The 27,436-nt window shown below is 36.9% G+C and overlaps 1 protein-coding gene across 1 annotated transcript in view; it reads right to left on the reverse strand.

The window, feature by feature from the left end:
- ARFGEF1 (ADP ribosylation factor guanine nucleotide exchange factor 1) overlaps positions 1-27,436 on the reverse strand; it is an 84,143-nt gene that overhangs the window by 25,439 nt on the left and 31,268 nt on the right. Inside the window, exons 3-19 of the mRNA XM_042869809.1 lie at positions 26,419-26,575; positions 25,210-25,356; positions 21,089-21,268; positions 20,039-20,312; positions 19,373-19,486; positions 18,581-18,753; positions 16,120-16,253; positions 13,578-13,812; positions 10,740-10,839; positions 10,480-10,619; positions 10,245-10,353; positions 8,727-8,928; positions 7,433-7,544; positions 5,994-6,199; positions 5,809-5,893; positions 3,770-3,941; positions 2,101-2,252 (exon numbers count right to left, since the gene is read on the reverse strand). Coding sequence (XP_042725743.1) covers positions 2,101-2,252; positions 3,770-3,941; positions 5,809-5,893; positions 5,994-6,199; positions 7,433-7,544; positions 8,727-8,928; positions 10,245-10,353; positions 10,480-10,619; positions 10,740-10,839; positions 13,578-13,812; positions 16,120-16,253; positions 18,581-18,753; positions 19,373-19,486; positions 20,039-20,312; positions 21,089-21,268; positions 25,210-25,356; positions 26,419-26,575 — 2,692 coding nt within the window. The remainder of the gene's footprint in view (positions 1-2,100; positions 2,253-3,769; positions 3,942-5,808; positions 5,894-5,993; positions 6,200-7,432; positions 7,545-8,726; positions 8,929-10,244; positions 10,354-10,479; positions 10,620-10,739; positions 10,840-13,577; positions 13,813-16,119; positions 16,254-18,580; positions 18,754-19,372; positions 19,487-20,038; positions 20,313-21,088; positions 21,269-25,209; positions 25,357-26,418; positions 26,576-27,436) is intronic.

Consider the following 27,436-nt stretch of genomic DNA (forward strand, 5'->3'; position numbering starts at 1 on the left):
TGCCGTTATGAAGAGGAAACCACAGGGTATCAAGAATAATTTTAGCAATAATTACCCCAAGACACCGCAGATGCAAGACAGAATCAACGGCCACTGCAGGCAGCAACACAATTTCAAGTGAAAATGATTCATCAGAGTTTTGGATTCATTCAAGCTACTAATTCCAAAAGCACTACCTTGATAAACTACTTAAAATTTGCACACATCAAAACATCCCCCTGGGAGACTGTTTGAAAATTCAGATGAACTCCTTGATCCAGGACTTAATTCCCTACTGCACACTGCAGAAGTGCAGTATTACTTTTTCTTCTTTTTTCCTCACTTCCTTTTATGTGAATTTTCATTAACCAAAACCAATGCAAAATATTGCAAAACTGAAATACTTTCCTCCATTAAGAACCATCCAGAGGTCATTATGCTATGCTTTGTAACTACATTTACGCTGTTACTTATAACAGACTTTTGTCATAAAAGGTGAAAATCCATCACTTAAAACATATACTCAATTTTGGAGTGCTTAGATGGTTGCATAACATGTACTACTGTTCCGATTTAACCACCTGGCAAATCTCTCTATACAGATGTGATAAGCTTTACTGTATCATCAATGGCTGAAGGAGACAGCTGGAAATTTAGAACATTTGCTGAAATCTAAATTATAAAGTCTAAATAGACAAGAGATTTAGTATTCATAACTTCTATACCTCATGTTTGCCAAAACAGTTCTCTCTCCAACATACATACAGCATTGTCATCCGTTCTTTAATTAGCTTATGACAACAAGAAAATTTCTCTGATTAACTTCACAGAAGATGTTTAGAGTGTTTCTCAGATGGCTTATATTTTGCTCTTTGAGAAAAACAGGATTTTACTAATGAACTTTTCAAATACAAAAGGCTAGAGATGTCAGATCAGTAGGGCTGGTAAAACAAACGGGAAACAAAAAAATCTATGATTTTTTTACATGCCTGTATGCAAATTATTTCATTTCAGCCTTCAAGACGACACTAGAGAGAAAAGGCATACGGTACATCTCTGCTAAGTAATGTCTGAATCTAGATCTTAATCAAGGGCTTCATTCTGCATCATTTTGTATGGAGTAATGACCTACTTACCAATAATTAATACTGGTGATAAGCAACTTGGAATTCTGCCTCACAGACAGCAGTTTCACAGCTACATCCTCATTTCCTCTCTAGCCATGGTCTAAAGCTCAATCTGACTCTATAGCAAACTACATCAGGGAACTATTTGCCCCTTTTCAGGGTAGTCTTCTGAGAATGTAACTCCCTGGAGTAGTTCACAAAGGGGTCATATGAGCACCTGGGAAAAGGGCAGCAAATGAGAGCAGACGGAAAGAGCACAACGACCTCTATCAGGGTCAGTTTACCAAAACGAATTAGTGGCCAAAGATCATATCCACTAGCATTCTCTGACACAGTAAACCACTGAGCATATTTTTTAACTAAAAAACTGAGTCACTGGTATGGGAAAAGGCATTTGGGTTGCAGATAACTTTGCACCTACAAAGTGGTAAGGAAGGCTGTTTAGAATAATACAAGTTTTAAAAGCAAACAAATAAAAACCATCCAAGCTTAATACAGGTCTGGCTACCTACCCCCAAACTAGACAACCACCTATGTCCCATTGAAATACTCATTTGAAACAGAGAACATCAAGCAGAAGTTTAATCCAATAACTGCTCCCCCAAAACGTGAAGTAATCACTCTTCAGAGCAGCAGGAGGGACTCAAACAATAAACTGGGATTAGTCTGAGATTGCTTGGACTACATCTCCATACACGAAATAAAAATTCCATTATTTCAAGTTTTTAACTCGTCTTTACACTTTTGTTTCTCTCTGCACTCCTCCTAATTTCTCCATTGCATCAAGGCACGCAAACTCCTGAGATCCCAGTGAAAACGGAACTGCAGTAGAAGAGCTCGAAGCTCATTCTTCCCTTTACATGTTAAATAGATTAGAAAAGAATCAAAACACAGTGGACACATACCTTCAGTATTTTCAGCAAATTCTGTCAGCTTTTTGTATGAAGAAGAAACTCCACAATATTTGCATTAAGTATCTAAAAATGTAGCTCACCTTAAACATGGGTCTCACATGCTCCAGGTGTGTTGCACTGGTAAATGGTGCCTGAACATGACTCACTGCCTCCATAAGAGCTTTAGCTGTCTTAGCCATTTGTTCCATTTCCAGATTATACAGGAGCCTTCTCTGCTTTTCACTGGCAACACCTGCAAACACATTTTTTCTTCTTTTTACATTCGTACATCTATAGCAGAGGCATCTTCAGGAATAACAGAATTTTAAAAATTTTCCATCAAGTTCCATACTTGAATTCAGGTGTTTTTGTTTGTTTGTTTTTGTATTCTCATTATTCTCCAAAGTTACTACAGAATCATAGAATGGCCTGGGTTGAAAAGGACCACAATGATCATCCAGTTTCAACTCCCTGCTGTGTGCAGGGTCACCAACCACCAGACCAGGCTGCCCAGAGCCACATCCAGCCTGGCCTTCAATGTCTCCAGGGATGGGGCATCCACAACCTCCTTGGGCAATTTGTTTCAGTGTGTCACCACCCTCTGTGTGAAAAACTTCCTCCTAATATCTAACCTAAATCTCCCCTGTGTTAGTTTAAAACCATTCCCCCATGTCATATCACTGTCCATCCACGTAAACAGTCATTAAGTTAATGCATCAGCAAGGTAGAATATTGACATCGTTTAACTTAAGACGAGTTTATGTATGAAATGTAACCTAATTTTGATCCAATTTGCATAAAAAGCATTCCTTCTCTATCACCTCAACTGACAACATAAAAATCATATCCACTAAGCTAATTTCAAATTGAATAGAAGTTTCATAGCAAGCCATCACTACAGCAAGCCACAGAAGTGGCTTGAAGAAGAAGCAAGGCCATCCTTTTTCTCAGAGAACTACTTTTTCACCTTCTCATTTCAGTAGCAGAACATCCACCTTATCAAGAAAAACAAACTGAAGCCTAATACATGCAGCTTTTTAAAAATTATAATAAAAAATTAACTGAGTGATGATAGAAAATTGGATGGGTGTTTTTTCAGATAAAATTTCCTGCAAGCAACCTGTTCAAAATACTAACCTAGGACTTCTATACAAATCTGTCTACATTAGGAATAAAGCAACAGTTTCACTTAATAGTCTCTGTCCAATAACTAGAATGAGTAACTTCTGAATTTTCACATGGTGCAAACCACAAGAAAGTCTATCTGGTATTAGAGAGAAGAAAAGATAATCTGAAAAGCATAGTCAGCTAGGGCCCTGAAAATGAGAAAGATTTTTGAAGAAGTCTGCTTATTGCAGGAGAAAAAAAAATCAACAACAATAGAACACCACCACAATGCTTAGCTCAAAGCCAGAAGGTATTCCTACTGTGTTTGTTCTGCACCACACTTATTTGACAATACTCCTATTTCATGAAGCCCTCATACGTATCTCCCTCTGTTGTTGGTCAACAGCAAAGCCCATACTCAGCATACTCAGTGCACTAAAAACCAGAAATTCTGTAGCACAGGGAAGCGAGAATAAACAGTTGCATTTAACACACATTTGAAGGTGCTACCTACGTGCATTTATGTCAAGTAAAAGAACATGACGTGAGTTATGTGTCTATTATTGAGTTATATAAATCATATTGATTTCATTGCTCTCCCATTTTGAATAGGACACATAGTTACATGACACTGAAGAGCCACTGCTAACTGCAGTTACTTACTTTGCTTACTGGATTTTGTAGGTATTGTTAATTCTTTTGTTTCTTTCATTGAAATCTTCTTTCCAGCTATTTCATTATAGATAGCAGACAGATATTCTTCAGGGAGATCTTTACTGTCATTGATACCTCTATTCATTTTAATATATTGTTCTTTCGTCATTTTATTCTTAACCTGAAAACCAGAAAGAATCTTTTAATACGAACAAGAAACATGCTCATAGAAGTCAAAACACTTCCTTAAAGCAGCTGGACAGATAAGTTAACATGAACCTTCTGATTCAAAAGAAATTGTTAAGTACCCAACATATGCAAGATTTCTTTATCAAATCTACATCGTCGTGCATTGACACGTGGGCACTACAACATATATTCAAGTAGGAACTGCAGGTATATCAGCTATACATTATCAAAAAATAAACTTTGTTCATACAGACCAGACTATTTGTTCTAAAAATAACCCCAGAATTCAATACTTTTTGCAGATTTTTTTTTCTTTTAAAATAATAATGGCTAATTACTAAACTTCCAAATATTGTGCACTGTGGAAGCGAGCTTTTGTTTACTGAAATAAGGCTGTATCATAACTGTCTGAAATCAGGAGTAGATTTGTGCTAAAATCAATGGGTAATGTAATGTAACTTAGGTAAGTAGTTACATAAGTTCTACAAGACAGTAGATTACTACTTTCAGTGTCATAGCCAATTCAAGGTAGGAAAACAATACCTTACAGAAAGTGCTAACCAAAACAACTTAAAAATCGTCATATCCGTGGAACAGTGTTACTTAAAAGGTATACAAACTTTAGCTACCATATATTTTACGTGCATACTACCATCCCTATCTCTAAATAGGAGAGATATGAAGGGTAGACTTCGGTGGATAACGAATTGGTTGGAAGTTGTAATCAGAAAGTTAACGGTCAATGGCCCTACATCCAAGAGGATGCTGGTAAAGAGTGGTGTCCCCCAAAGAGTCTATATTGGACCTACTACACTAACATTATTAGCAATGACATAGATGATGGGATTACGTGCATCCTCTGCAAGTTTGCTGATGACACTAAGCTGAATGGGGCACTTACACATAAGAAGGAAGTTAAGCCACCCAGAAGGACCTCAATAAACTCAAAAGGCAGGCCCTTTGTGAACCTAATGAGGTTCAATAAACCAAAGGGCAAGCTTCTGCACTTGGGTCAAGGCAATCCCAGATATGTATGCAAGCTGGGAGAAGAACTCCTTGAAAGCAGTCCTGCTGAGAAGGACTTAGGGGTCCTGACTGATGAAAAACTTAACATGAGCCAGCAGTGTGCACTTGTAGCCTGATAGGCCAATGGTATGCTGGGTTTCATTAGAAAAGGAATGACCAGCAGGGCGAAGGAGGTGACTGTCCCCCTCTGTTCTGCCCTTGTGAGGCCCCAGCTTGGAGCACTGCATCCAATTCTAGGGCTCCCAAACATAGGAAAGATGTGAAGTTTTTGGAGAGGATCCAGAAGAGGACCATGAAGATGATCAAAGAGCTGAAGCACCTCTCCTATGAACACTAGTTGAAAGACCTGGACTTAGTCTGGAAAAGAGACGGCCACATGGAGACCTCACCGTGGCCTTCCCATATTTAAAAGGAGATAATAAACATGAGGAATATCAACTTTTTACACAGGTAGATGTGATAGAACAAAGGGGAATGATTTTAATCTAAAAGAAGGGAGATTTAAATTAGATGTCAGGGGAAGTTTTTTACTGAGTGAGTGGTGAGGTGCTGGAACAGGTTTCCCAGAGAGGTTGTGGATGCCCCATCCCTGGAGGTGTTTAAGTCCAGTTTAGATGGGGCCCTGTGCAATTTGATCTAGCATTTGATCTAGTGGCTGGCAATCCTGCCTACGGCAGGGAACTTAGAATTCAATGATCCTTGAGGTTCCTTCCAACCCAAGCATTTCTATGATTCTGTGATCAAACTGAACATTAAGCTTTTACAACTACATTGTCAAAAAGGCTGAAATTTAGATGTCTACAGATGATAAAAATATTTCCATAGCAACATACCTGTGGACTGTGAAGATCTGTTGTCAACATGATAATTGAGTAAGCCAAGACATATGCAGTGTCTGCACTAGCAAAAAGAGTTTGCCTGAGTTGAGAAAGAAGAAAAATAACAGCAAATTTAACATATTAGGAATCTTCACTTGTTATTCAACTTTCCAAAATTCAGGAGATAAAGCATGGCTTACCCTTGGTTACATTCTAAATATCTGGCAGCAAATTTCTCCATTAGCCGATCAATTTTTTGAGCCTCTCCTGGAAGGCGAAATCCCTCTAGAAACAGACGCAGAGCTGAAACAAAATCCTTTCCTGAGAAGTCATGCTGGTCTACGTACGCATACATGACTTCTTTGTTGAATTTATCATTGTCTCCCAGGAACTCCCCAACCTGAGTCTAAAATAAGAACAGAGAAATACAAACTAGCACACTTACACTGGGGGCAAGGGAAGAGAGGTAGGCAGATTAAGAATAACAGACTCACTGCCAATACATTACACAAAAAGAAAAGCCTGAATGCAGCTCAGACACACACTGCTGCTTCTCCTCTATTCTCTAAAGCAAAGCATTTTGCCTAGACGTTCCAATGCTCTCTTACATGCTCTATATGCCTGCTTTTTTACTCCTCTGATTTGACTCATGTACCATTTTGTTCTATTAGACAAGGACCACATGTATAAAAGACAGCATTACCAGTAACTTCCTTTCTCTGCGCTTTATAGCTGGGGAACTTATAGGAATGAAAGGTTTACTAACATAAACTTGATACCCACTACAGTATAGACTTCAAATGCCTGAGAGCCATGCCCAAACATATGTTGGTCATGTTCAAACACATCCCCCTGATGACCGTCAGTGCCACTATCAGTGCTACCTTAGATTCAGAGAAAGGTGTCTGTAAAAATAATTTGCATTCAGATAAAGGTGCCTGTATATATAAACTGAGGTTAACAATTTTTGATGGCTGATTCTAAATTCCAGCGCTGAAATTTGTCGCTGAAGCCAGAGCTGCAATCATGGGTATATGCACACCTTTCCTCAGGAAATAACTAGGTAGATGCTGAGCACAGTGGTGCTGGCTGCTGTTTAAGAAAGTTGTGTCTTCTGTGACAATACCGATGTAAGATATTCCCATCATCCTCTGCCAGATACTGCAGGACAATCCCAAGTTCAGCAACAGCTCCCTAGCAGTAAACCAAATCAAACACAATATCTAGACTAAATAACTTTCCCCTGGGAGGCAGCAAACGCACTTTTCACGTTGTCAGTGCCACATTCTTTTTCAGCTGTCTACGAAGTCCAGTTAATTCTGGCAGTCCCTTTCTGGACTCAGTAAATATAGTTAACTAAAATACATGCCTAGGAACATCAGCAAGTCTTGAGTCAGCTCAAGTAGGTCCACCTTTTTACACTCCACTGAACTGTAGCATGCTTATGAGACAGTGTACAACTCTCTTTCATATTGTAAGTTATATTCATAACTCCATGACTTCCCAAATTTTCAAAGACAGAAGTTTCCTTCTCCATTGCACAAGCAAATTATATGCTTTAAAACACTCGTGTGACTGGCAATTAATATCAAAACATCAACATAACCAAGAAAAAACATCAGGAAAACAATTTTCTTACTGAATCTAATCTCTCCTCTTGATGCAAGAACTGAGCAATATCCTCAGGGGTAATGCCAAGCATTCCTTGTTCTTGCAGGTACTGAATCCCCCTCTTTGGCTTCTTATTGAACCTGTACAATCAAGATCAGGATGGAATGAGAGTTAACTCTCACCTGTGCACAAAATTATAAATGCTTTAACAAAGAAGATTAAATAAATTTTGGATGAGAGATTAAAAATCTGTACGTAAGTATTCTCCCTTTATCAAACTATGTATCAGAAAGGAGTAAGTTATTCCTGATTATTCCCTTCATCAGACGATGAATTTTTACTCCTGTGAATGGCTGCCTCTTTCTCTTTCTTATGTAAATGCCCTTATGGCATCCAAGCCGATCCTCACACAGAACCCACACAGAAACAGAACTATTATTTAGTCTGATTTTCAGTTTCTGCCCTTCCCTGATCTAACAAAAACAAACTGGAATTCCATGTCTATTGCACATTCCAGAACTGTATATTCGTGTAAACATATGAATATGTACATAGATGTATAAACAAAACGCGTTTTGAAGGGTTATCTTCAGGAAAAGAAAAACATACACATCAGCAAATCAGCAAATTCTTGATCTGGAAAGGAATAATTATGCTTTATTGCTCTTCGTTTTTGTCTTTGTGAACGACTCTATATATCCACGAGTTGCCTAGAAGAATGGAAATGCACTAGACAAGGAACCAAGCGACAGAAAGAAACTGAAACACTGAAGGCCTAAGGCATGTTTTTTCAGAGTCTGAATACTACAGAACAGAAAACTTCTAGTTCTGCTTAAAGTGACCTCAATGAGGAGATGAGGTGACGAGTCTGAAATCACACGGAAGATTCATGTCAGAATCCATGAGCAATGATATTATCCTACAGTTCAAATTATGAAAAAATAATGAATTAGGAGGAGGCTATTTCACTTCCACCAGTAACGTGTACAGCAAAATAGGTACTATTTAACTGATTACGTGAGCTCAGTGCTCTTTATATACCAATTAAAAATCTTATTTTTAGACAAGCAGGTCTGCAGAAAAAAGAACAAACATTCAGAGTACTCATCTTCTAGCTGTGAGGAATTAGGTTAACACAAAACACTGTTGACAGGCTCCAAAGGGGACACCATTCAGCACTCTTTCACCAGAGGAAGTGCTGTTACATCCAGAGTTTTTTTCCTAACACAAGATGAGTATCTATGAGGAGAAGGAAGAAAAACCCAGGAATCTTCATAGTTCCAATAGAATCCACCCTCCCATGGGTGATAAAAGGCACTCACAAGTCAATTCCTTGTTCTATTATTTCCTTTTGTTGCTTTAGGACCTCAAACTGCTCTGGGTTGTCAGTGCCAGACATCTGTGTGCTGTAGCTGCCAATTCCTGATGAAGCAGTAGAATCCAAGGAATTCAAGCTTCCATATCTGTTAATTGTCTCCGGGTGTTTGGTTTCATTGCTGTCCTGTTCTGTAGGTTTTTCTTGCCCTACAAATTGAAAGGATTACATATGTAGGAAATACAGCGCATTCAAGTGAAAAGAAATCGAAATCAAATCAAAATAATTCAATTATTTTTCAAATCCTCTCTAAAGGCTTCTAAAAGTTGTAACAGTTATCATCAATGATATATTTATTTTTCTATAAATACTCTGGTTTTGCTTTCATTGGGAAGATAAGCAAAAAATCACTAGAGTGCATCAAGGAGGATTCTTTCATCGTATCACATATTTGATATTTAAACTTAAATTACAACTATACTTTGTAGTACTTAGGGAAAAACAAGAACAACTCAGAAATCTAGTTATAGATTCTTTTATTCTTGTGGTGGAAGTTACCTTTGACAAAAGCAAATCACACTGCAAGTTTCTGAAACAGAGTGCCTAAAAATGTTTATGATCACACATGCCAACTAGCTGGTGCTCTCACTCAGTTCAGTGACAGTAGTGCCAACCACCTCTAAGCTTCCACTTCGTTACTTCAACTACCAAACTAAGCTCTTAACATAGAAATTCTGATATAACCTTAATAGTTTTCATCTCAGGACAGATTGAAACAAGAATAAAGCAAGTAGTGATTCAGTTACTTCACTATTTACAACAATGGAAATTTCATTAGCTATATATTAATAAATCACAGAATCATAACATGGCCTGGGTTGAAAAGGGACACAATGATCATCCAGTTTCAACCCCCTGCTGTGTGCAGGGTCATCAACCACCAGACCAGGCTGCCCAGAGCCACATCCAGCCTGGCCTTGAATGCCTCCAGGGATGGGGCATCCACAGCCTCCTTGGGCAACCTGTTCTGTGCGTCACCACCCTCTGTGTGAAAAACTTCCTCCTAATATCTAACCTAAACTTCCCCTGCATTAGTTTAAAACCACTCCCCCTGTCCTATCGCAATCAGCCCATGTAAACAGTCATACCCACTCCTGTTTATACTCTCCCTCCAAATACTGGAAGACCGCAATGAGGTCTCCCTGGAGCCTTGAAAAGAAAAAAATCACCCTCCATCCTAGTTGCTTGAATAGTAATTTAATCAATATGAAACTAAAGGCATTTCAAATTACATTTTATGGTCTTTTTCAAAGTTAGAAATATGTGAAATAAAAGGATTTAGTAATCTCCAGCGTAACCGCATAACAGGAATTCATACAATCAAGACAGACAAATCATATAAATGACACTAATCCATGCATGAGGTTTTACCAGTCTGGAAACTACAAATATCAAAATACTGTAGAAACTAAATTCCAGTGGCACCTCTTTACTAAAACGAAAAGAAAGACGCCTCATGCCTTACCAAGTGTTGTCTGAGAATTGGGATTTACATATTGATCCTTACTCCACTCCACCATGCATTTCAAGATTGATACTAAACACTCCAATCCTTTCTTCCTCAAACTTAATTCCTAGAAAAAAAATCAAAAGAAATACATTAGTGGAACAAAGATCTTCATTTTATCCTTTCAAGAGACATGAAATTTCAAAAGGTTTGGTAGTTGTTTTTTTTTTATTGTTGTTGTTGTTGTTTTTACCTGAACGTTGGACATGCCTAGTTCTTGGCTACCTCTTCCTTGAGCAATCTTTGATAGGTCATTAACCAGCCTTTCAAATATATTTGCTGCATTTAAGTCACAATCATAGTTCACGTAGATGTCCACTACACTCTGGGCATCTATAAACAAAGTGACATTGTCAAACCTGGAATCAAGACTACATCATTCAACAGAAGACAACTACTGTTTTGGTTTTCAGCATAAAAATGTAAAAACTGTAACAAAGAAGATCTTAGTACCTGCACAAATCCGTGTCAGCGTCTGTATAACCATCCACTTATGATCGAATGAGCTAGTAGATGTTTCCAAGATATACAGGAAAATTTCTTTGAAGAAAACCTAATATTTCAGAAAGAAGAAAGAAATCCATTACTTGCACTGTAGTGAAATTTGATGGCCAGTATTCCAGTACATTATTCCAAAAGCACACATATAACAGAAAAGAACACTCAAGAAAAACAGGAGAAAATAGAATAAAGAAAAAAGGTAGAAAATACAGTTTTTGTTTCTTGTGTTTAAATCAGGACTTCAAATTAGTATTTACATACTTCTGGACAGCTAAAAACTTGTTTTATATTCTGATCACTCAAAATCAGAAGAACCAAGAATGCTGTGAAATACCCAAAGTCCATGTAGCCTAACAGGAAATTTAAGATACTTTTAGAGTTCAGAATCATTTAAGACTTGGAAACAGACATTACCCACCACAAACTATTTTCTCTACAAGATGATGATATGGCACAGATGTAAAGAATGGCAAATCATGTCAATTAAAAATATCAGTATCATTATAAGGGAGATATCCTGACACAGGCGGATCACTAAACAGCAGCATCAAAGAAGTACCGGTCAGACAGCATTGAAAAATGCAACACATCCATTAACAGGAAGTTCATCTTCTAAAAACAAATACTAACTTTCCTTGGAATTACTTCAGTGCTAATGTTTTTGTTCAGAAGCGTGACTATTTAAATCCCCTCTCAACTGGGTCCTCACCACATGCATTAGTATTTTAACCTGAATAATTTAAACTGGGTATGCTTAGCAGGTACAGCAGGCTTTTTCTCACTTCTTCTAGATTCCATGCTAGCCACCAGCTAGAGACAAGACCAAGGCTAATTTCATTTTAACTCACATACTTGGGGAAAAAAAAAGGAACAAAACACAACAAACAAAACAAACAAAACTGACACTAAGGTATTTCCACAAGGAAAATGCACTAAAAAAAATTCATTTTGTTGACCTCTTTAGATCAAAACATGCACACAGCAGCACAACCTTGGTTACATTCTTAATAAGGATCCCTATGAAATATAAAAGGTTCAACACATAACAGATCAAAGACTACTGTGAGTGGAACAAAATTTTAAGCATTTAAAAACACTCAGAATAATGTGGTTTTATTAATAAGTTTATGGAATCCAAACAGAGGAAGACAATTTTAATGTATGTCCTGCTATGAGCAATTCTTAGTTTTGGGGAGGGGAAAAGGAGTGTCAAGGCAGAGATAAACACCTTAAGTGCAAAAACATTTCAAGCTACAAGAGAAATTAAGAGCACAGTCTGCATACTTTAAAGACGCTTTAGATCTCTATGCTTCTTAAGTGGAATTTTTGCTCCTAATATCAGCTTTGGAAAAGCATATTGCATGATGAACAATTTCTCGAAGTTGTGCTGATTACATACCTTTAATTAGTTAAAAATAGTATTGAGCACTATGTCACTTATGGCAAATCATGCTATAGAGCTGAGTTTTTATTTGTAGCATATAAAAAAGTTAAACTGGAAAAGAGCAATTTTTTTTTCATTTGGTCAACTGAAAATAAAAAAAGGTGCTAACTTATTCACCATCATCAAAAGACAGTGATGGTTACACACAGCCAAGTGGCACTCTTTGATACCTAAGACCAGATTTGGATGAAAACCACAGAGCAAAAGGAGTAGGGAGACGGGAAAGTATGCCAGAATTACTGTAAATACAGTAAAGTGTATTAAAAAACAGCCAGTGACCCATTCAGAAATACAGTTACAACAGAGTTCAGAAAAGACCTAGTATTTAACTGTCAGAGGACATTGCTAGTGGAAAATTTAAGTCAAAAGACCAAGGGAGGTTGGTCTTTCAACAGAATCTGAAATTACTCTTTAAAATAGGCTAAGAATATCTTGAACAGATGATGAACATTGCCTCAATCCCAAAATCTATAGATTTTACATACTGTAAATCAGAGCATATGGCTCTCCTTACAGCTCCAAGACAAAAATTGAATGTGAAGATATCTACTTGTCTACCCACATCTTTTGAATAACCTTTAGGATCAGTAGCTGCAAGAAAATTCTTTACTCACAATCAGGGAATAGATTTCTTGAAACCATACTTTATAACAGATAGATATTTAACAGTATCAAGCGCAGGAAAACTAGGTTCTTCCTCTAAAGATTTCATTAGACATCAACTCAAACAGTGACATACATGGATGAAGAAATGCGTGAATTCAAGGTCTTTATAACTAGAATATTATCTACATCTCCCAGCATCTTTTTACAAACTTGACTTCCAGACTTAAGACACTATCTGTAAATCAAAGCATGTTTTGCACAGTAAAATTTATTAGTTTATGTAAATGTCTACTTTTAAGTGATGAAATGGCCTACTTCTTTTTCAAGACTTCATTTTATGTTCAAGTTAAAATATGATGGTAATTTTTTTAAATAGTCCTCCTCAGAAAAATTTTCCCATCAGTTCTCCACTTAACCACTCAACTTGAGACTGCCTGAAGTGCCACTCCTGATGTTACAAAGCAAATCTTACTGAATCTGTAACTATTTCAAAGTAAATGTTGACATTTTATTCAAATGTGATTTCAAAGATATTTCACCAATTGCCACTAGCTGAGAAAGAGTTTCTGTGCACGGACAGATCTGGAAAGCCTTGCACAAAAGCTGGAATTCAGAAGAAAAGAAAGAGAAGAAAGAGAAGAAAGAGAAATTTCTTTAAGCAACACCAAGTTACATATAAATATAGACAGAAGTAGACTTAGCCCACCACATCTTTTAAATTAGGAAGCCACACAACGTACCTCTATTTGCATCTTCAGATGAGTCTTAAAGTTTGAGAGAAGGGTAAGAAATATGGAAAGTGAAAGTTCAAAAACTTCTGGAACTGATGAGACTCCATTTTTTGACAGTGCAACACAAAGATACTGCTTAATAGCATTAATAAACATCTCATTTGTCCTGAAGACAGGCCCTGCATTTTGTAGAATGGACAGAAGCAACTGCAATGAAAGAATCTTTGACCGCAGTTCATGAGATCTGGAATAAATCAAAACAGTAGATCAGCCCAATACAGTACATGAAACAAACACAAATTCAAAACAATTTGCTTCCTCCCACTACTACTGAGCCACTCTCTCTTCTGTAGTATGGCACATCTAGTAACAGTGACAACAGCAGGCAATGCTATCCTTTCTTAGTCAGAGCACGAAGTTCTTGTTTTTCTGCTTTAATGGCACTTTGAAGATCTCATCTAAAAGATCCATTCCATCTACAGAATCCTGACTACCAAAAGCTGACACGTGACTTCAGGAATTCTTCTTCCCTGTTTCCACCAGAATGGAAAGAAAGGTAAGGACCATAATGAAAACAGCCTTAACCTACTGCTTCTTAATGCATCTATTTCCTCTAAATATGTTATTTCACAGTATTTATCAGTCACTAACCCCATTCCACTCCAAGTGCAGCAAAAATACATAGTTTGCCTATTTTAAGTGTGGCATTAGCAAAATTGAGCAACTACGGTGTTGTCAAGAGTTTCACAGTAGCAATGTGCTTCATACAGACATCATGCATGACATCAAGAGTACAGCTGGCACACAACCACACTGTGTTTTGCAATGAATTGCAAAAATTCAACTATAAAGAGAATTTCAAATGTAAATTAAGTATTACATATTGACTACTTCCAGAAAGTGTGAACTCATAATCCAATCCTCATTTGTGGGCCTTACTAATTCTGTGAGAAAGTGTAAGCTTGCTTAATTTTACAAAGTTTAAGGACTGAAATCTAATAAATAAACCTTCAGGGCATTTCTTTCCCATCTTATTTTACTTAAGGGGAAAAGGAGCCAGTAAGTTGCAAAGAATGCAATCTTGATGTCAACTTGTGATTTTAAGCTAAATCTCCATGCCCAGTCAGCCAGAATTTTAAAGTATTTTCATTAACATTTCTTTAGAAAGCCAATTTCTTTAGAAAGCTATTTTTATAGAGAGGAGGATATATTTATTTATTGTCACAGATATCCTATTCTCTCCCAATTACAGCATATTTGTAATAATTTATAAAGCCATCAATGCCTCAGGACCACAGATAAATTCTAGGCGCTTCTCCAAAGCCAGAACATCTCTGAACGTCTTTGCAGATAATCCCTGTTGTTCTAAATGCCACTTCATTCTAGATGAAGAGCCTAATCAGCTCTACACTGAACATCAAGGATTTCATTCCAACGAGATGTGCCAAGTACCTTAACATTGCTGCCCTTCTAGATTAAGTTAATCCTTAAAGCCTTTGGTAAATTGATACATTCCTAGATCCAGAGTACCAACTGAAAGACTTTTGTGGCACTTCCACGAAGACAAATTCTCACAAAGAGAGAGGAAAAACCTCATGCCCCAGTCTTCATTCCTGCATATCTTGACTTCCTGTAGTGCCTCAGAAGATAACAATTTGAAAAATGACTAACCCTTCAATATCATTTGTACTGCATGATAATTTTCAGGTTATTAAACTCACCACACTACTATAAGCGATTAAGCTACACTGTCTTAAATTCACCTAACTTAGACGTTAGATCTTGGAAAAGTAAAGCTGATTTTAAAGAATACTGAATGTCTGACTTTCAACAGTGCTCATTTTATAGTTTTAGTATCTTAGGAACAAAAAAGCAATCCTCTTTAAAATTGTCACAAAATGTTCCTAACAGACCAAGATAGAGGCACACAGATTCCATAAGACATGAGGAAAACCAAGCTCTTTGCCAAGAGACACAGTGATACTGTCACTCAGCCATGAAGGAGAACATTTTTCTGTTTGTTTTCCAACAGTTTGTTAAGCCAAACTCAAAATAGGATATCTTCAGTCAAAGGGTAAGGTTTTCAAAACATTTGTGTTCAGAAACAGAAGCGTTCAACCTGAGCAAGAAAACAAAATGCACCGTAACACCAATTTGCCATAATGAGTACCAGTTCAATGCAAAGCATTCTGCATACATAAGGGCTATCTAACATACAAGAGAAAATCAATAGGGTACAAGCTTAAGGATTTCTTTACAAACCCTGCTGAAAAGCATTAAACAGGGGAGCTAGGAAGAACACAGTGTACTTACAGGAAGTGAAGCACTGTATTAAAAGAGCAGGCATTATTAAGAAACTTCTGGAGACTAGATGGGTAACAGCAGATGCTTTCATTCAACATATTAAAATGCTTTAAAATCAAAAAGGACCTTCTCAAAGGTGCAAAAAAACCTTTTAGTAACAGGGTATTGTAAAAAATATTGAAATAATTTCTTTTTATTTTCAAATTATAAAAAAAGATTAATTATGAGAACTCTCAATTCTACTTACTTTGGATCTGGTGGTCCATCTGATAGGGGCTTCATGGAGAGTTTACACAGTGACCTGAATACAAGGAAGGCATCCTTTTGTAAAATGTGGGAAAACTTAGCACCAGGTGTAGGTCCTGAAGAATTTCCAGATTCCTAAAGAAGTTAACATATTTCAGTATTCCATTCTGCATTAGCAAGTTGTGTAGGGAAATCCCCACCTCCTAGCAACAAGAAGTTAAGATATTATACAGATATAACCAGTTGAAGACTAAACTAAAGTAAACAAAAAAGGATTCTGCAGTACAGTTAAAATGAATGAACTCTGTAATAATACATGCTATCTCAATAAAAAGCCAGTATTACATTGAAGACTGTCCCTGAAATTATAGACTAGTGGGAGATGTGGAGCTGTCTTGAGCTGAATGACCACAAAATAGCAGAATTTTCTAGTCTTGGCACAATAGGAGGGCCAGCAAAATTGCTCCCTTGGACTTTCTGAGGGCAGACTTGGAACTATTCAGGACACTAATAGGGATGGCCCCCTGGGAGTCTGTCCAGAAGGGTAACGAGGTCCAGGAAGGCTGGATGCTCCTCAAGAAGGAAGTCTCAAAGGCACAGGACAAGCCTGTTCCTGTGCTGTAAGATGTGCCAATGGGGAAAAAGACTGACTTAAGTATACAAGGAATTTCTTCTGAGGCTCTATGAGAAAAAGTGAGTCTAACTCCTGTGGAAGAAGTGACAGGCAACTCTGGGAGAGTGCAAAGCAGTTCTTAGGATATGTAGGGAGAAAATTAGAAAAACAAAAGTGCAGCTTGAACTCAACATGGCCACTGGGTTAAAAGAGAACTAAAAACTTTTTACAAATACATTAACAGTAAGAAGAGGGCTAATGACTATCTCCATCTTTTACTGGATGTGGCACAGAATTTGAATGAGGACAGGGCAAAGGTTGAGGTTCTCAATGCCTTCTGTACATCTATCTTTAAAAGTCAGACCAATTACCAGAGTGTCAGGAGCACTGCGAAATGGACCTGGGAGTTCTGGCTGATGCTTATCAGTACTGGCTCTAGCTGAATGCAAGCCAGTAGTGTGCCTAGGTGGCCGAGAAGTCCAACTGCATTCTGATTTGTATCAGCAACAGTGCTGCCAACAGGACTAGGAAAGTGACTGTTCCTCTGTATTCAGCTCTGATGAAGCTGCACCTCCAGTACTGTGTTTAGTACTGTGTTTAATGGCCTCTCATTACAACAGAGACATTGAGGCCCTGCAGCATGCCCAGTGAAGTGTAACAAGTCTTACGAGGAGCAGCTGAGAGATTGTTTAGACTGGAGGAGACTCAGGGGACACATTATAGCTCTCTGCAACTGCCTGAAAGAAGACTGTAGGGAGGTGAAAGTTGACCTCCCTATATATAACTAGTGAGAGGATGTGAGGGAATGGCCTTAAGTTGCAGAAAAGGAAGTTCAGGCTGGATATCAGGAAAAACAACTTCTCCGAAAGAACTAGAATGGGCTGCCCAGGAAGGCAACTGGAGGCGTTCAAGAAACATTTGCACACAATACTAAGGGACATGGTTTTGTGGGGAATTGCTGGTGGTAGGTAGATAGCTGGACTGGATGATCTTGGAAATCTTTTCCAACTTTGGTGATTATATCATTCTACAGGGGTCAGGCTTAAACGTGGCGCCTTGTGAATAAACTGCCTTTAATTACTTTCTGTAGGTAACTCCAGCTCAAGAAAAAATGCTTGACATTTCAAAAGAATGCAAGTGATTTCGTATCTGCAGCAAAATACTCCAGCAAAACTTCTGTCCTATGTTACACACCCCTAAAATCTTGCAGTTTTGTGCTGTTGTTCCTGATATAAACAAAATGTTAATATTTCACTTGTATGGCATACATGGCATACATTTTAGCTTACAATCTATTCTCCTCAAACATGATTATTCAGTACACGTTGGTATCAACAGATACTGCACACATGGTATCTAATACAACATTGGGAATGCATTTCCAGATCTTTTTTGTTAATGAAAATGAAATCTCATCAGACAAAGCTATTAATCCTAAATCACTGCAGAAACAGTATGCTATAAGCTTTGAATTTGTATTTATCATGTGAAAAAAGCATATGGAAATTACATAACCATGTGTACAATACATATATATCTATTTAGTGCTAGTTTCATTGTTTCTTAGGTGCATTTTGAAAAACAGGGAAGAATTCTCTCATCTTGAAACACTGTTCCGTGCTGCAGCTAAAAATATGGTAGTCACATGATAAAAATTGACATTGAGTATGAATATTTTTTAAAAATAAACAGTGCACTAAAAGGATGTTTAGAATGTGAGTTAGTACTTATAATTCATTTGAGTAAAATATTTTATGTAATTACATCAAATATTTTCTGTATAACCACTGGGCAATACTTAAAGCGTCCTGCTTGTTTTCAGTATTTCCTAACCTATACCTGGCTGTACCTGAGTATCATTGGAAGAGACGGATAATCTGTCATCCGGTAAAGATGGTGTATAAGCAACAGAAATTGGAGTCCCTGGAATTCCATTTGCCTGAATGTTTTCACTGTCACTGCCATCCTCTAACGTTACAATTGTTCCATCACCACTTGCACTTTCAGCAGATCCTTCTATATCTAGCAGAGAAGAAAAGATGTAAAAACTAAACCAAATGTTAAGTCAGAGCACAAAATAGAAGAAGTGTACATTTAATGCTTGAATAACAGAAGTACTAGAAGCAAAAGAGTTCTAAGAAAAATCTTAAGGGAGAATTTATATGGCTCTATATAACTAACAAACGTCCAAATAATTTTTACTAATGAAAATTACAATAAGAAACAACTTAGAATTTGACACTGCAGTTTTACCATTTTGCCAATTTTCCAGCAAGTACTGGAAAAAAAAGTCACAGATTTTATACACACTTTTCAACAAACTGCAAAATTTAGTGTTTCACTGCTACTGCAGAGATGGCCCATTTAGGAATACGTTATTTGGGAACAAAACTAAAATAAAACAAGATTTTTTTCTTAAATATCATTAGTATTCAATAGAGAAAGCATAAATGTATGCAGGAAATCTCGCCCATTTTATTGCTAAATAACACATAGCTAAGTCAGACAACTGAAATCCCTTTTCTTCAGCATTATTATTAAACAGTGATGAATTTTAGTTAAATATCTAGTAGTGTTAAAATAATTTTTAATGTCAAGACTCAGACTGCATTACTAACTAGACAAATTATTAATATAGTACCTCCAACTACTATGTTCACCATTTCCTGTACAATACTTTCTACTATTTCTTGTGCCTTCTCTTCACATTCATTGCTTTCATCATCATACGTTTCTCCATCAGCTTTAGAAAGATCTTAAAAAAAAAAAAAAAAGAAATCGTAAGAATATTACTGAGAAATTTGTAAACTAAGGAAATACTTTACTTTCATTGATTATTTAAAAATTCAGTTACAAATCTCTTAATAGCTAGGAATATATTAGAAAAATGAAATTGTGTTTGAATGTTTTGAAAACAGTATTTACACAGCATAAACATTCCAGCGTTTAACTAGTATTTAATGCACAGGCCTTATGCCAATAGGAGACAAATACATTGATTCTGCATTTTCATGTACGTTAAACACTGAAAAGTTGCTGGCATTGAGCTGCTATTCTCAAAACTTTCATAACATCACACAGGGGCAAAGAGGTACCTTTGCTAGAGCAACTAAAAGGATGCATAAGACTAAATGGTACTTGTGATAAAATTTAGCAACGATAACAAGGACTACAGGCAATTGTTAGAAACTATCTATATGCCTGACTCCAAGTTTGGGAGAAGAAAAAAAAAAGACAGTCCTCAGCCTTTATTTTTTTTTACAGATCTTTTCCCTCCCTCCATGAAACAGAAATACACACTGATTACTTTCTGCTGCTGTGGCTTGGTCAGCTTCTGTTTGCTCATTTTCAGCACTAGAAATATCAGATCCATTTTCTGTCTCTATATCTTCCTGAAGGTTCTTGTCCACATCATTCGTGTTGTGGTCAAGCTCTCTCTCATGTTCTTTAGACAGCTGATCAGCCTGTGTTGGAATATGCCTCAACTGAGGTGACTCAGGCTCATGCTGGCTTACTGGAGACTGCTGTAAATGGTGTTGCTGCCTGTGTCTTTCTTTTTCCATATGTTTGGCTTCCTGAAGCTAGAAATACATTGCAGTTACATGTTAATCATAACAAAATTACACGTTTTATCATCAAAACAATGAGCTGTACACATACTTCATATGTTATGGTAGAAACATGAAATTTCTACAGGCTCTGCTTACACGCTGCCTTCATAAACTTGTAATAGTTTAAGAAAATGTATTATTTGTATTATTTCAAAGAAATATAATATATAATAAATGCAAAAATAAATGCAATTATGTTATTGGGAAACAATGTAAATAAATGCAAATTACATAAATAAATAAAAAATGCAATTACGTTATTGGGAAATAATGTAAATAAATGCAAATTACATAAACAAATAAAATAAATAAAATGCAATTACATTATAGGGAAGGACTTTTTGTCTTTGGTGGTTGGCTTTGGTTTTTTTTTGTTTTGCTTTGTTTTTTAAATCATGGATTACTTCTTCAGTGCATACCCTCACAAACAAGAACATCTGAACATTTCACTAACACTAAATTATTCTGTATGTACTCTTACACAGGTAGATTGCCATCTCTTGACAGACAGAGTAGAAACTGGAGTCAAACACATATATTAAATAAGCAGGTCCACTGTAAGAATTTTAAACCCTTATGACACTCCTCCCTCCAAAATACATTTAACATCATTTTCAGAGAACAAAATGCAAAAAGAAAAACAGAAGTCACCAGATCCTTTGTCAAAGAGAAGTAAGTTAGTAAAGTCCAAATTTAATGACACAACTTTCAAGCTCCGTTCTATACAAAAACACTGGGATACTCACTGCTTGGTTTTCCATACGCGCAAATATGACATTCAGCATCTGTGTTAGAGTGGCCTTGGCTGTGGTTTGATTTATGAGATTTTTGCTTGCTAGATAGATATTGTAGCATGTTCTAACAGCCTGCAGCACTGTTCCTTCATGGATTTCTATATGTTGAGATGTCACTGCAGTAAGCAAAGCCTGAATAAACAAATATATGTATTTTCCAGTCAGAACTTTTCTTTTCAATGAAACAGTTTGCAAATGAATAAATACCAGGTTTGGATTAATTGTTAAATAAATATGTATCTTAAACTCAAGTTCATTAAGTTTTCTAGAGAATTTTGTAGCTGTACCAGAATATCACACACTGGTTACACTGTATTTAATATTTTAATCAATGTATCTAGAAAATACAAGCTTTTAACATTAAGAAGTATCCAGTGGAGTTACCAAGTTGTTAACAAAAGCCTAAAATTGCACCCGAGGACAAAGTGCAAAGACACTATCAAAAGCATATGATGGCAAAGAGAAGGAAAGCAGAAGAGCCTTGTACAGATCCAAATAATCATGCATACACTGATGACTGTACTCCAGTAGAAGGTGAGAGAAAAAAGGGAAGAGTTTTTTGCATTGAAAACTTTGACAGAGTTAATGATTACACTGTACGTTTATGGAAAGGAACAGAGAACTTGAAGCCCTGGAAGGCTAGCACAATGGAAAGTTTCTCGTTGGTAGTTAAAAACACAAGGCACTTCAAGTGCTGTGCAACTTATTCAAACTATGCCTAATTACTCTTACAGAACCTCTTACAGCATTGCCAGCATCTCTGTCCACACACAGTACCAGAACATCTCCTTCTCTGGAGATGTTCAAGACCTGCCTGGATGCCTACCTGTGCAACCTGCTGTAGGGAACCTGCTTTGGCAGGGGGGTTGGACACGATGATCTCTGGAGGTCCCTTCCAACCCCTACAATTCTGTGATTCTGTGATTCTGTGAAAGCGGACAAACGTGCTTTCCTCACTCAAACACTAAAAACCCTCTACAATCTAACAGGAAAACAGATGAACAAACAAACAAACAAACAAACAAAAAAGATGCATCTCACTGCAATGCAACTCATGAGACCTGAGTTCTACTTCCAGACATACAGTTGCTTGCGGTCCCTTCTTTTTCTACTTGTGGTGCTCCTGCTTTCTCATAGGTAAAGGCACATGTACAGATGACAGTACTTACAATCTTCACTGAACAGAATACATTACATGACCAAGAAACAGCATCTAATGCTATCATCTACAAACCATAGTTCCTAACAGCCTTTATTTAGCTTTTATTTAAAAAGAAAGATGACTAAAAACAATCTCTATAAAACTAGCTAAAGAAAAAAAATGACAGAGGTAAACAAACTGTAGAGAACAGCTTCATTAAATACAGGTACTTTGCTTCTTTTCCTGCTCAAAATTCCTGTTACATTACACCAGTCTTCTGAAAGTCAGGGAGTGGTAAGTTGAAATTCATCAACCATCCTTAATTCTCACCCTCTCGTTTTTTAACAATTCCGTTTCTGCACAGAACTTACAAAAACTCTGCTCCTGCTAATAGAAAGTATCATATGAGAAAGATGACAAATAAAAGTTGTAACAAAATTAAGTGCCACAAAAAGCTTTGCACTGCGCTCTCCCTTACTTCTAGGAGTTCGTGGGGGCTTTGTGAGACTTGCAAGTATTGAGTTAAAACATGCTGAATCCAAGGATCCTGAACTTCAGAAGAGTAAAATTCCACCTGTTCAATGAATTACTTGGGATGCCCTGGGATACTGTCCTGAGGGACACAGGAATGGATCAGGCCTAGAAGCTCCTTAATGATACCCTTCTGAGAAAACAAGGGCATTCCATACCCCAGCAGATAAAATCAAGCAGAAGGAGCAGAAAACCAGCATGGCTGAGCAAGAACCTGCTGGTCAAACGGAGGGAAAAAACATACATACAGCAGATATAGGGATGTGTAGCCTGGGAAGAATACAGAGATGCTGTCCAGACATGACATGGTATCAGGAAAGCCAAGGCACTGGAACAGGTTGCCCAGAGAAGTTGTGGGGCCCTGGGCTGCCTGATTTGGTGGGTGGCAACCCTGTCTGTCTGTGGTATGGGAGTTGGAAGTAGATGATCTTTAAGGCCTCTTAAGGAAGTCATCTAAAAGCCAACAAATAGCACCATGTATGAACTCTCCCCCAACACTGGCTCATAGATCACAGAATCATCATAGAATGGCCTGGGTCGAAAAGGACCATAGTGATTATCTAGTTTCAACCCCCCTGCTTTGTGCCAAGGATTGCCAATCATTAGATCAGGCTGCCCAGACCCACATCCAGCCTTGCCTTGAATGCCTCCAGGGATGGGAGGCACTGAGGGGAGGCACTGACTAAGAGGCCAGATGCTGGAAGAATAGCTGGCAACTTAATAAAGGCCATCCTTCCAGTAGGCAGAACAAAAATAACCCTCCAGGGAGGAAAGTGCTGGATTGATCAGGATTCTTAGGTTTTACAGTGATACTGGCCCCCCTTTCATGTATTAACTAACCACGCAAGGGGCCCACACAGATTACGCCTGGTTACGCCTGGTGACCTTGACAGCCCCCGCTTTACGTGTTTCGTTGACTACATCTCTAACTTGCGTATTTTGTTAACTACACAAAGGTACACTGATTATGTTTGAGAGAGCAAGTAGAGAAAGGTGAAGACCCAAGTCCTACATCTTCTACCTCCTGTTGGAATTAAAACTCATCAGAGAGCATTATTAATTGCCACAGAACATTCCAAAAAGGCATGAAATCCATCCTTTCATCATACTGGATCATTACGCATCATACTAAGTCATACTGGAGAAAACAGGTTCACAGACATCAGTTATGAAGCCTAATAGAATAAGACTAACCATTAGGTTTCATTATTGCTCATGGTAGAAGCCAAAAGTTGTGGTATTCGCTAACGATTTCTAACTTTCATGCTTTTCATAGTGTACATCCATTGGACACACATGCAGTCAAAGATATCCACTTTCAGCTGGAAGGTTAATTCTGTTAGCATCTTGGCCCAGGTAATGGGGTAAGCGTCGAGAGGGTAAAATTAAGAAAGCATTTGGAGACAAGGCACTACAGCAGAGGGGAGAGAAAATGATTTCAGCCACTGAAAATAAGAACAAAAACTTTCCTTTGCAAGAAAAAAAATGTCTTAAGCGCTTGGGCAAAACAGAAACAGATGACAGAAACATAAACTCAATGTTTTTAACAATTATCTGCTGGAGAAATTGAACGTCAAGAAAAAGGATGAATGGAGCTAAGAAAAGGAATAGGAGAAACAAGTACCTAATTTGCACTAAAACAAGGAAACATGTTCTACGAGAATGTCAACCTCTCAGGATATCTACATACAAGAATACAAGCCAATAAATACTCTATTATTGTTACCTATCTTTTACTGTATTGTTCAGTACCACTCAACATCCAAAACATTCAGAGTACAGTCAAAAGAATAGAGCATGATATTTCCATTAAGTAACTTTGATTATTTAGATATTTTCCCATAGTGAGTTTCCATAATTTGATGGGTGCAATCAGAAAACAGCTAGATTCCACCAGAAACCCCTGTATAAATTCCACAAGCATTGTTTACACAGCCTACAGAAAGAAAGATTAAATTTCTTTCAAGCATAAGCTTATGACAGAGCAGCACAGAGATATCTTGGTAACAACTGACTACCAGGTCTAATTCCATTTCATAAAATAATTTCAAAGAGGATTTAATAATCCTAACATTTCTTAGTTACCATCATCCCTTGGCAGTACAGGATTTTTTGACAGTAATTGTTCATAATTAGAAATGCCACTGAATTGCTGTGAATGAAATTTCATCCAGTGCTCTGTGTATCAGACTTTAAGCCACAACCAGGAATTCACTCAAAATGCAAAGGGAGAGAGTAGGGAAAGGAACACAGGATATTCAGCTTCCATCTCAAGCAAACAACGAAGGAAGAACTATCATTATACTTAGAAAATAAACATTTCTGCTTTTGAATTCTGAGGTCATAAACATCTTCCTGTTGTCACCACTACAAATACAGAAGTAGTGGCTAATTGTAGTACCTTTATTATTTGTAGCTGAACTCCTTCATCTGTTTGAGGTCCTTGAAAACAGCCACATATTGTCTCAATAATTCTATCAATTAATTTTTTGCCCGGAGCTGTACTGTCTGGAGCATTCCCTGTCAGATGACCATATGCAATAAGTTTCTGGAAGAGAAAAAAACATAGAGAAGAACTTAAAAAGTCAGCTTTTTGTTAAAATAAACTCATTTGATAACTCTAATTTGTACACTCTTCTTAAAAGAAAACTGTACTTTCCACACCAAATCTCCATAAACAGAAAGGACTGTTTTTCATAAGATCCTCCAGGTTTATTTAATTTTCACTCAGCAACTGTAACACGTTTGTCAAGAAGCTTAACATTAAAGCTTTTTGTTCAGTGATAAAAGTTTTTAAGAATCCCATTTGTTTTAAAACAACCTCACATGAGATTGGTCTTCACCTGTAATCAGCATACAAATGTTTTTAATACCAAATAAACCACCAACCACCTACAATTTTTTTTTTAAATGCTACTAGCTAGCTAGTCCTCTCTTTTTTTTTTCTTTTTTTTTTTTTTTCCTATTTTCTCTCCCTGTAGGTCTTCAACACTTTGAAAAGCAACATATTAACAAAATGAGCAATATACTGGTCCTATCAATTCAAGCATGAGAATATTATAAATTTCCACACCACTATCAGACAGCATGCCAAGTATGCAAGTGCCTGTGAATGTAAATGAACTGAGTTCACTGCTGTCGGGCCACTCGTGAGAAAAGAATAGCTAAATCCTATGCTGCAAACATAGTTCTGAAAACATTATATTTTGAAAGACTACATACCTCATATTTAAAGTATTTTACTGCAATTACAAAAAGCATAAAATAAATTAGACAACTATATTCCCACAGTTACTGAAATCTTAGTCTTTCATTAATTGTACTGATAGCAATTTAAGTTAAACACATGTAAGTAAAAACAGGTAGCTGCACATTAATATAAAATGGATCAAAACACACAACTACTGGTGGTAAAGTATGTATAAAATGAACATATACAAATTATAGAGTAACTAGGACACATTCACCTACTGTCACATACACAGTTAATTTTGTTTCTTGTACACAGTTCAAGAAAAGTAATACAAAAACATTGTTACATATAACTGCTACTTTTCTTTCATATCAACAGAATCTGTATTTGACAGCTGAAACTCAACCTCATACAGACCTGTAAACAATCTAGAGATGTACTGACAATCCTGGGGCATTTTGACTGGCATGCCAATTCAAAGGGTAGGAAGTACTTGTCTGCTTCAATGAAGCTCGTCTTTGATTTCACAGGTGGCAGAGTGCTTGAACCAGGTTTTGCTTCTCCATGAGGGGGACTAAACAGAATGATTTCATTAGAATGCTGTAAGTGATCATACAAATAGTTTTCACCACTGCAACATTTATGAAATAAACATAAAGAAAATTAATATTAGGAAGGAATAACTTCTACAAAGTTAACACACAAAGGTAATGTAAGTATTCTTAACAGCTTGTATAGTATCTTTGTGTTATTTATGGAACAGCAAATTGACTTATTTATAGAATAAGTAGGTATCCAGTGGTCCCTGCTGGTTGGAAGGAATAGAAACTTGTTTCCTCTGAAAACAGAAAAAACCTCTCCCTACAGTAGGTGAACTCGTTAGGGGGGAGCAGCATGTGGAGCACAAAGAGAAGGGAACAAGAATTTCATTAAACATCACTTCTCTAGGAATTAACACTCAATGTGGAAGTCTAATAAAAAGTTACATTACTGAAGCAGATAAAATTTAGATGTTTAGACGATGCTGGAAGTTAGAAGTTACAACTACTATATTACAACTTTGGTTCAGTATTTCAGAGGGAGTGCATACATTCTGGAGGTTAGATCTTAAACATCAATTCTGGATATAAATTGAGGGGAAAATAAACTAACAAAAATAAATCCATAAAACTTTTTATTTTAAACAGTTTTAGCTGTACTTCAGATGACACCACAGAATTTTAGGGTTCAGTGCTTACCAACATATCTAATAATCTGAAAGGACTGTAAGTATGTAACATTTAAGAAGATTATTACGAAGATTATTAACAGTTTAACTGCTTACAGTATCTCTAATACATAAATCTCTCTACGTATCTTTACCTACAAAGTAAACTACACTACCTTACACAGATTTGATAAATCATTCAAAGAAAAAAGCATAACCTTGTGTTCT

Source organism: Lagopus leucura, unplaced genomic scaffold (assembly GCF_019238085.1).
Source record: "Lagopus leucura isolate 7727_CA_CO unplaced genomic scaffold, USGS_WTPT01 Super-Scaffold_100002, whole genome shotgun sequence".
In the NCBI taxonomy this organism is placed as follows: domain Eukaryota; kingdom Metazoa; phylum Chordata; class Aves; order Galliformes; family Phasianidae; genus Lagopus; species Lagopus leucura.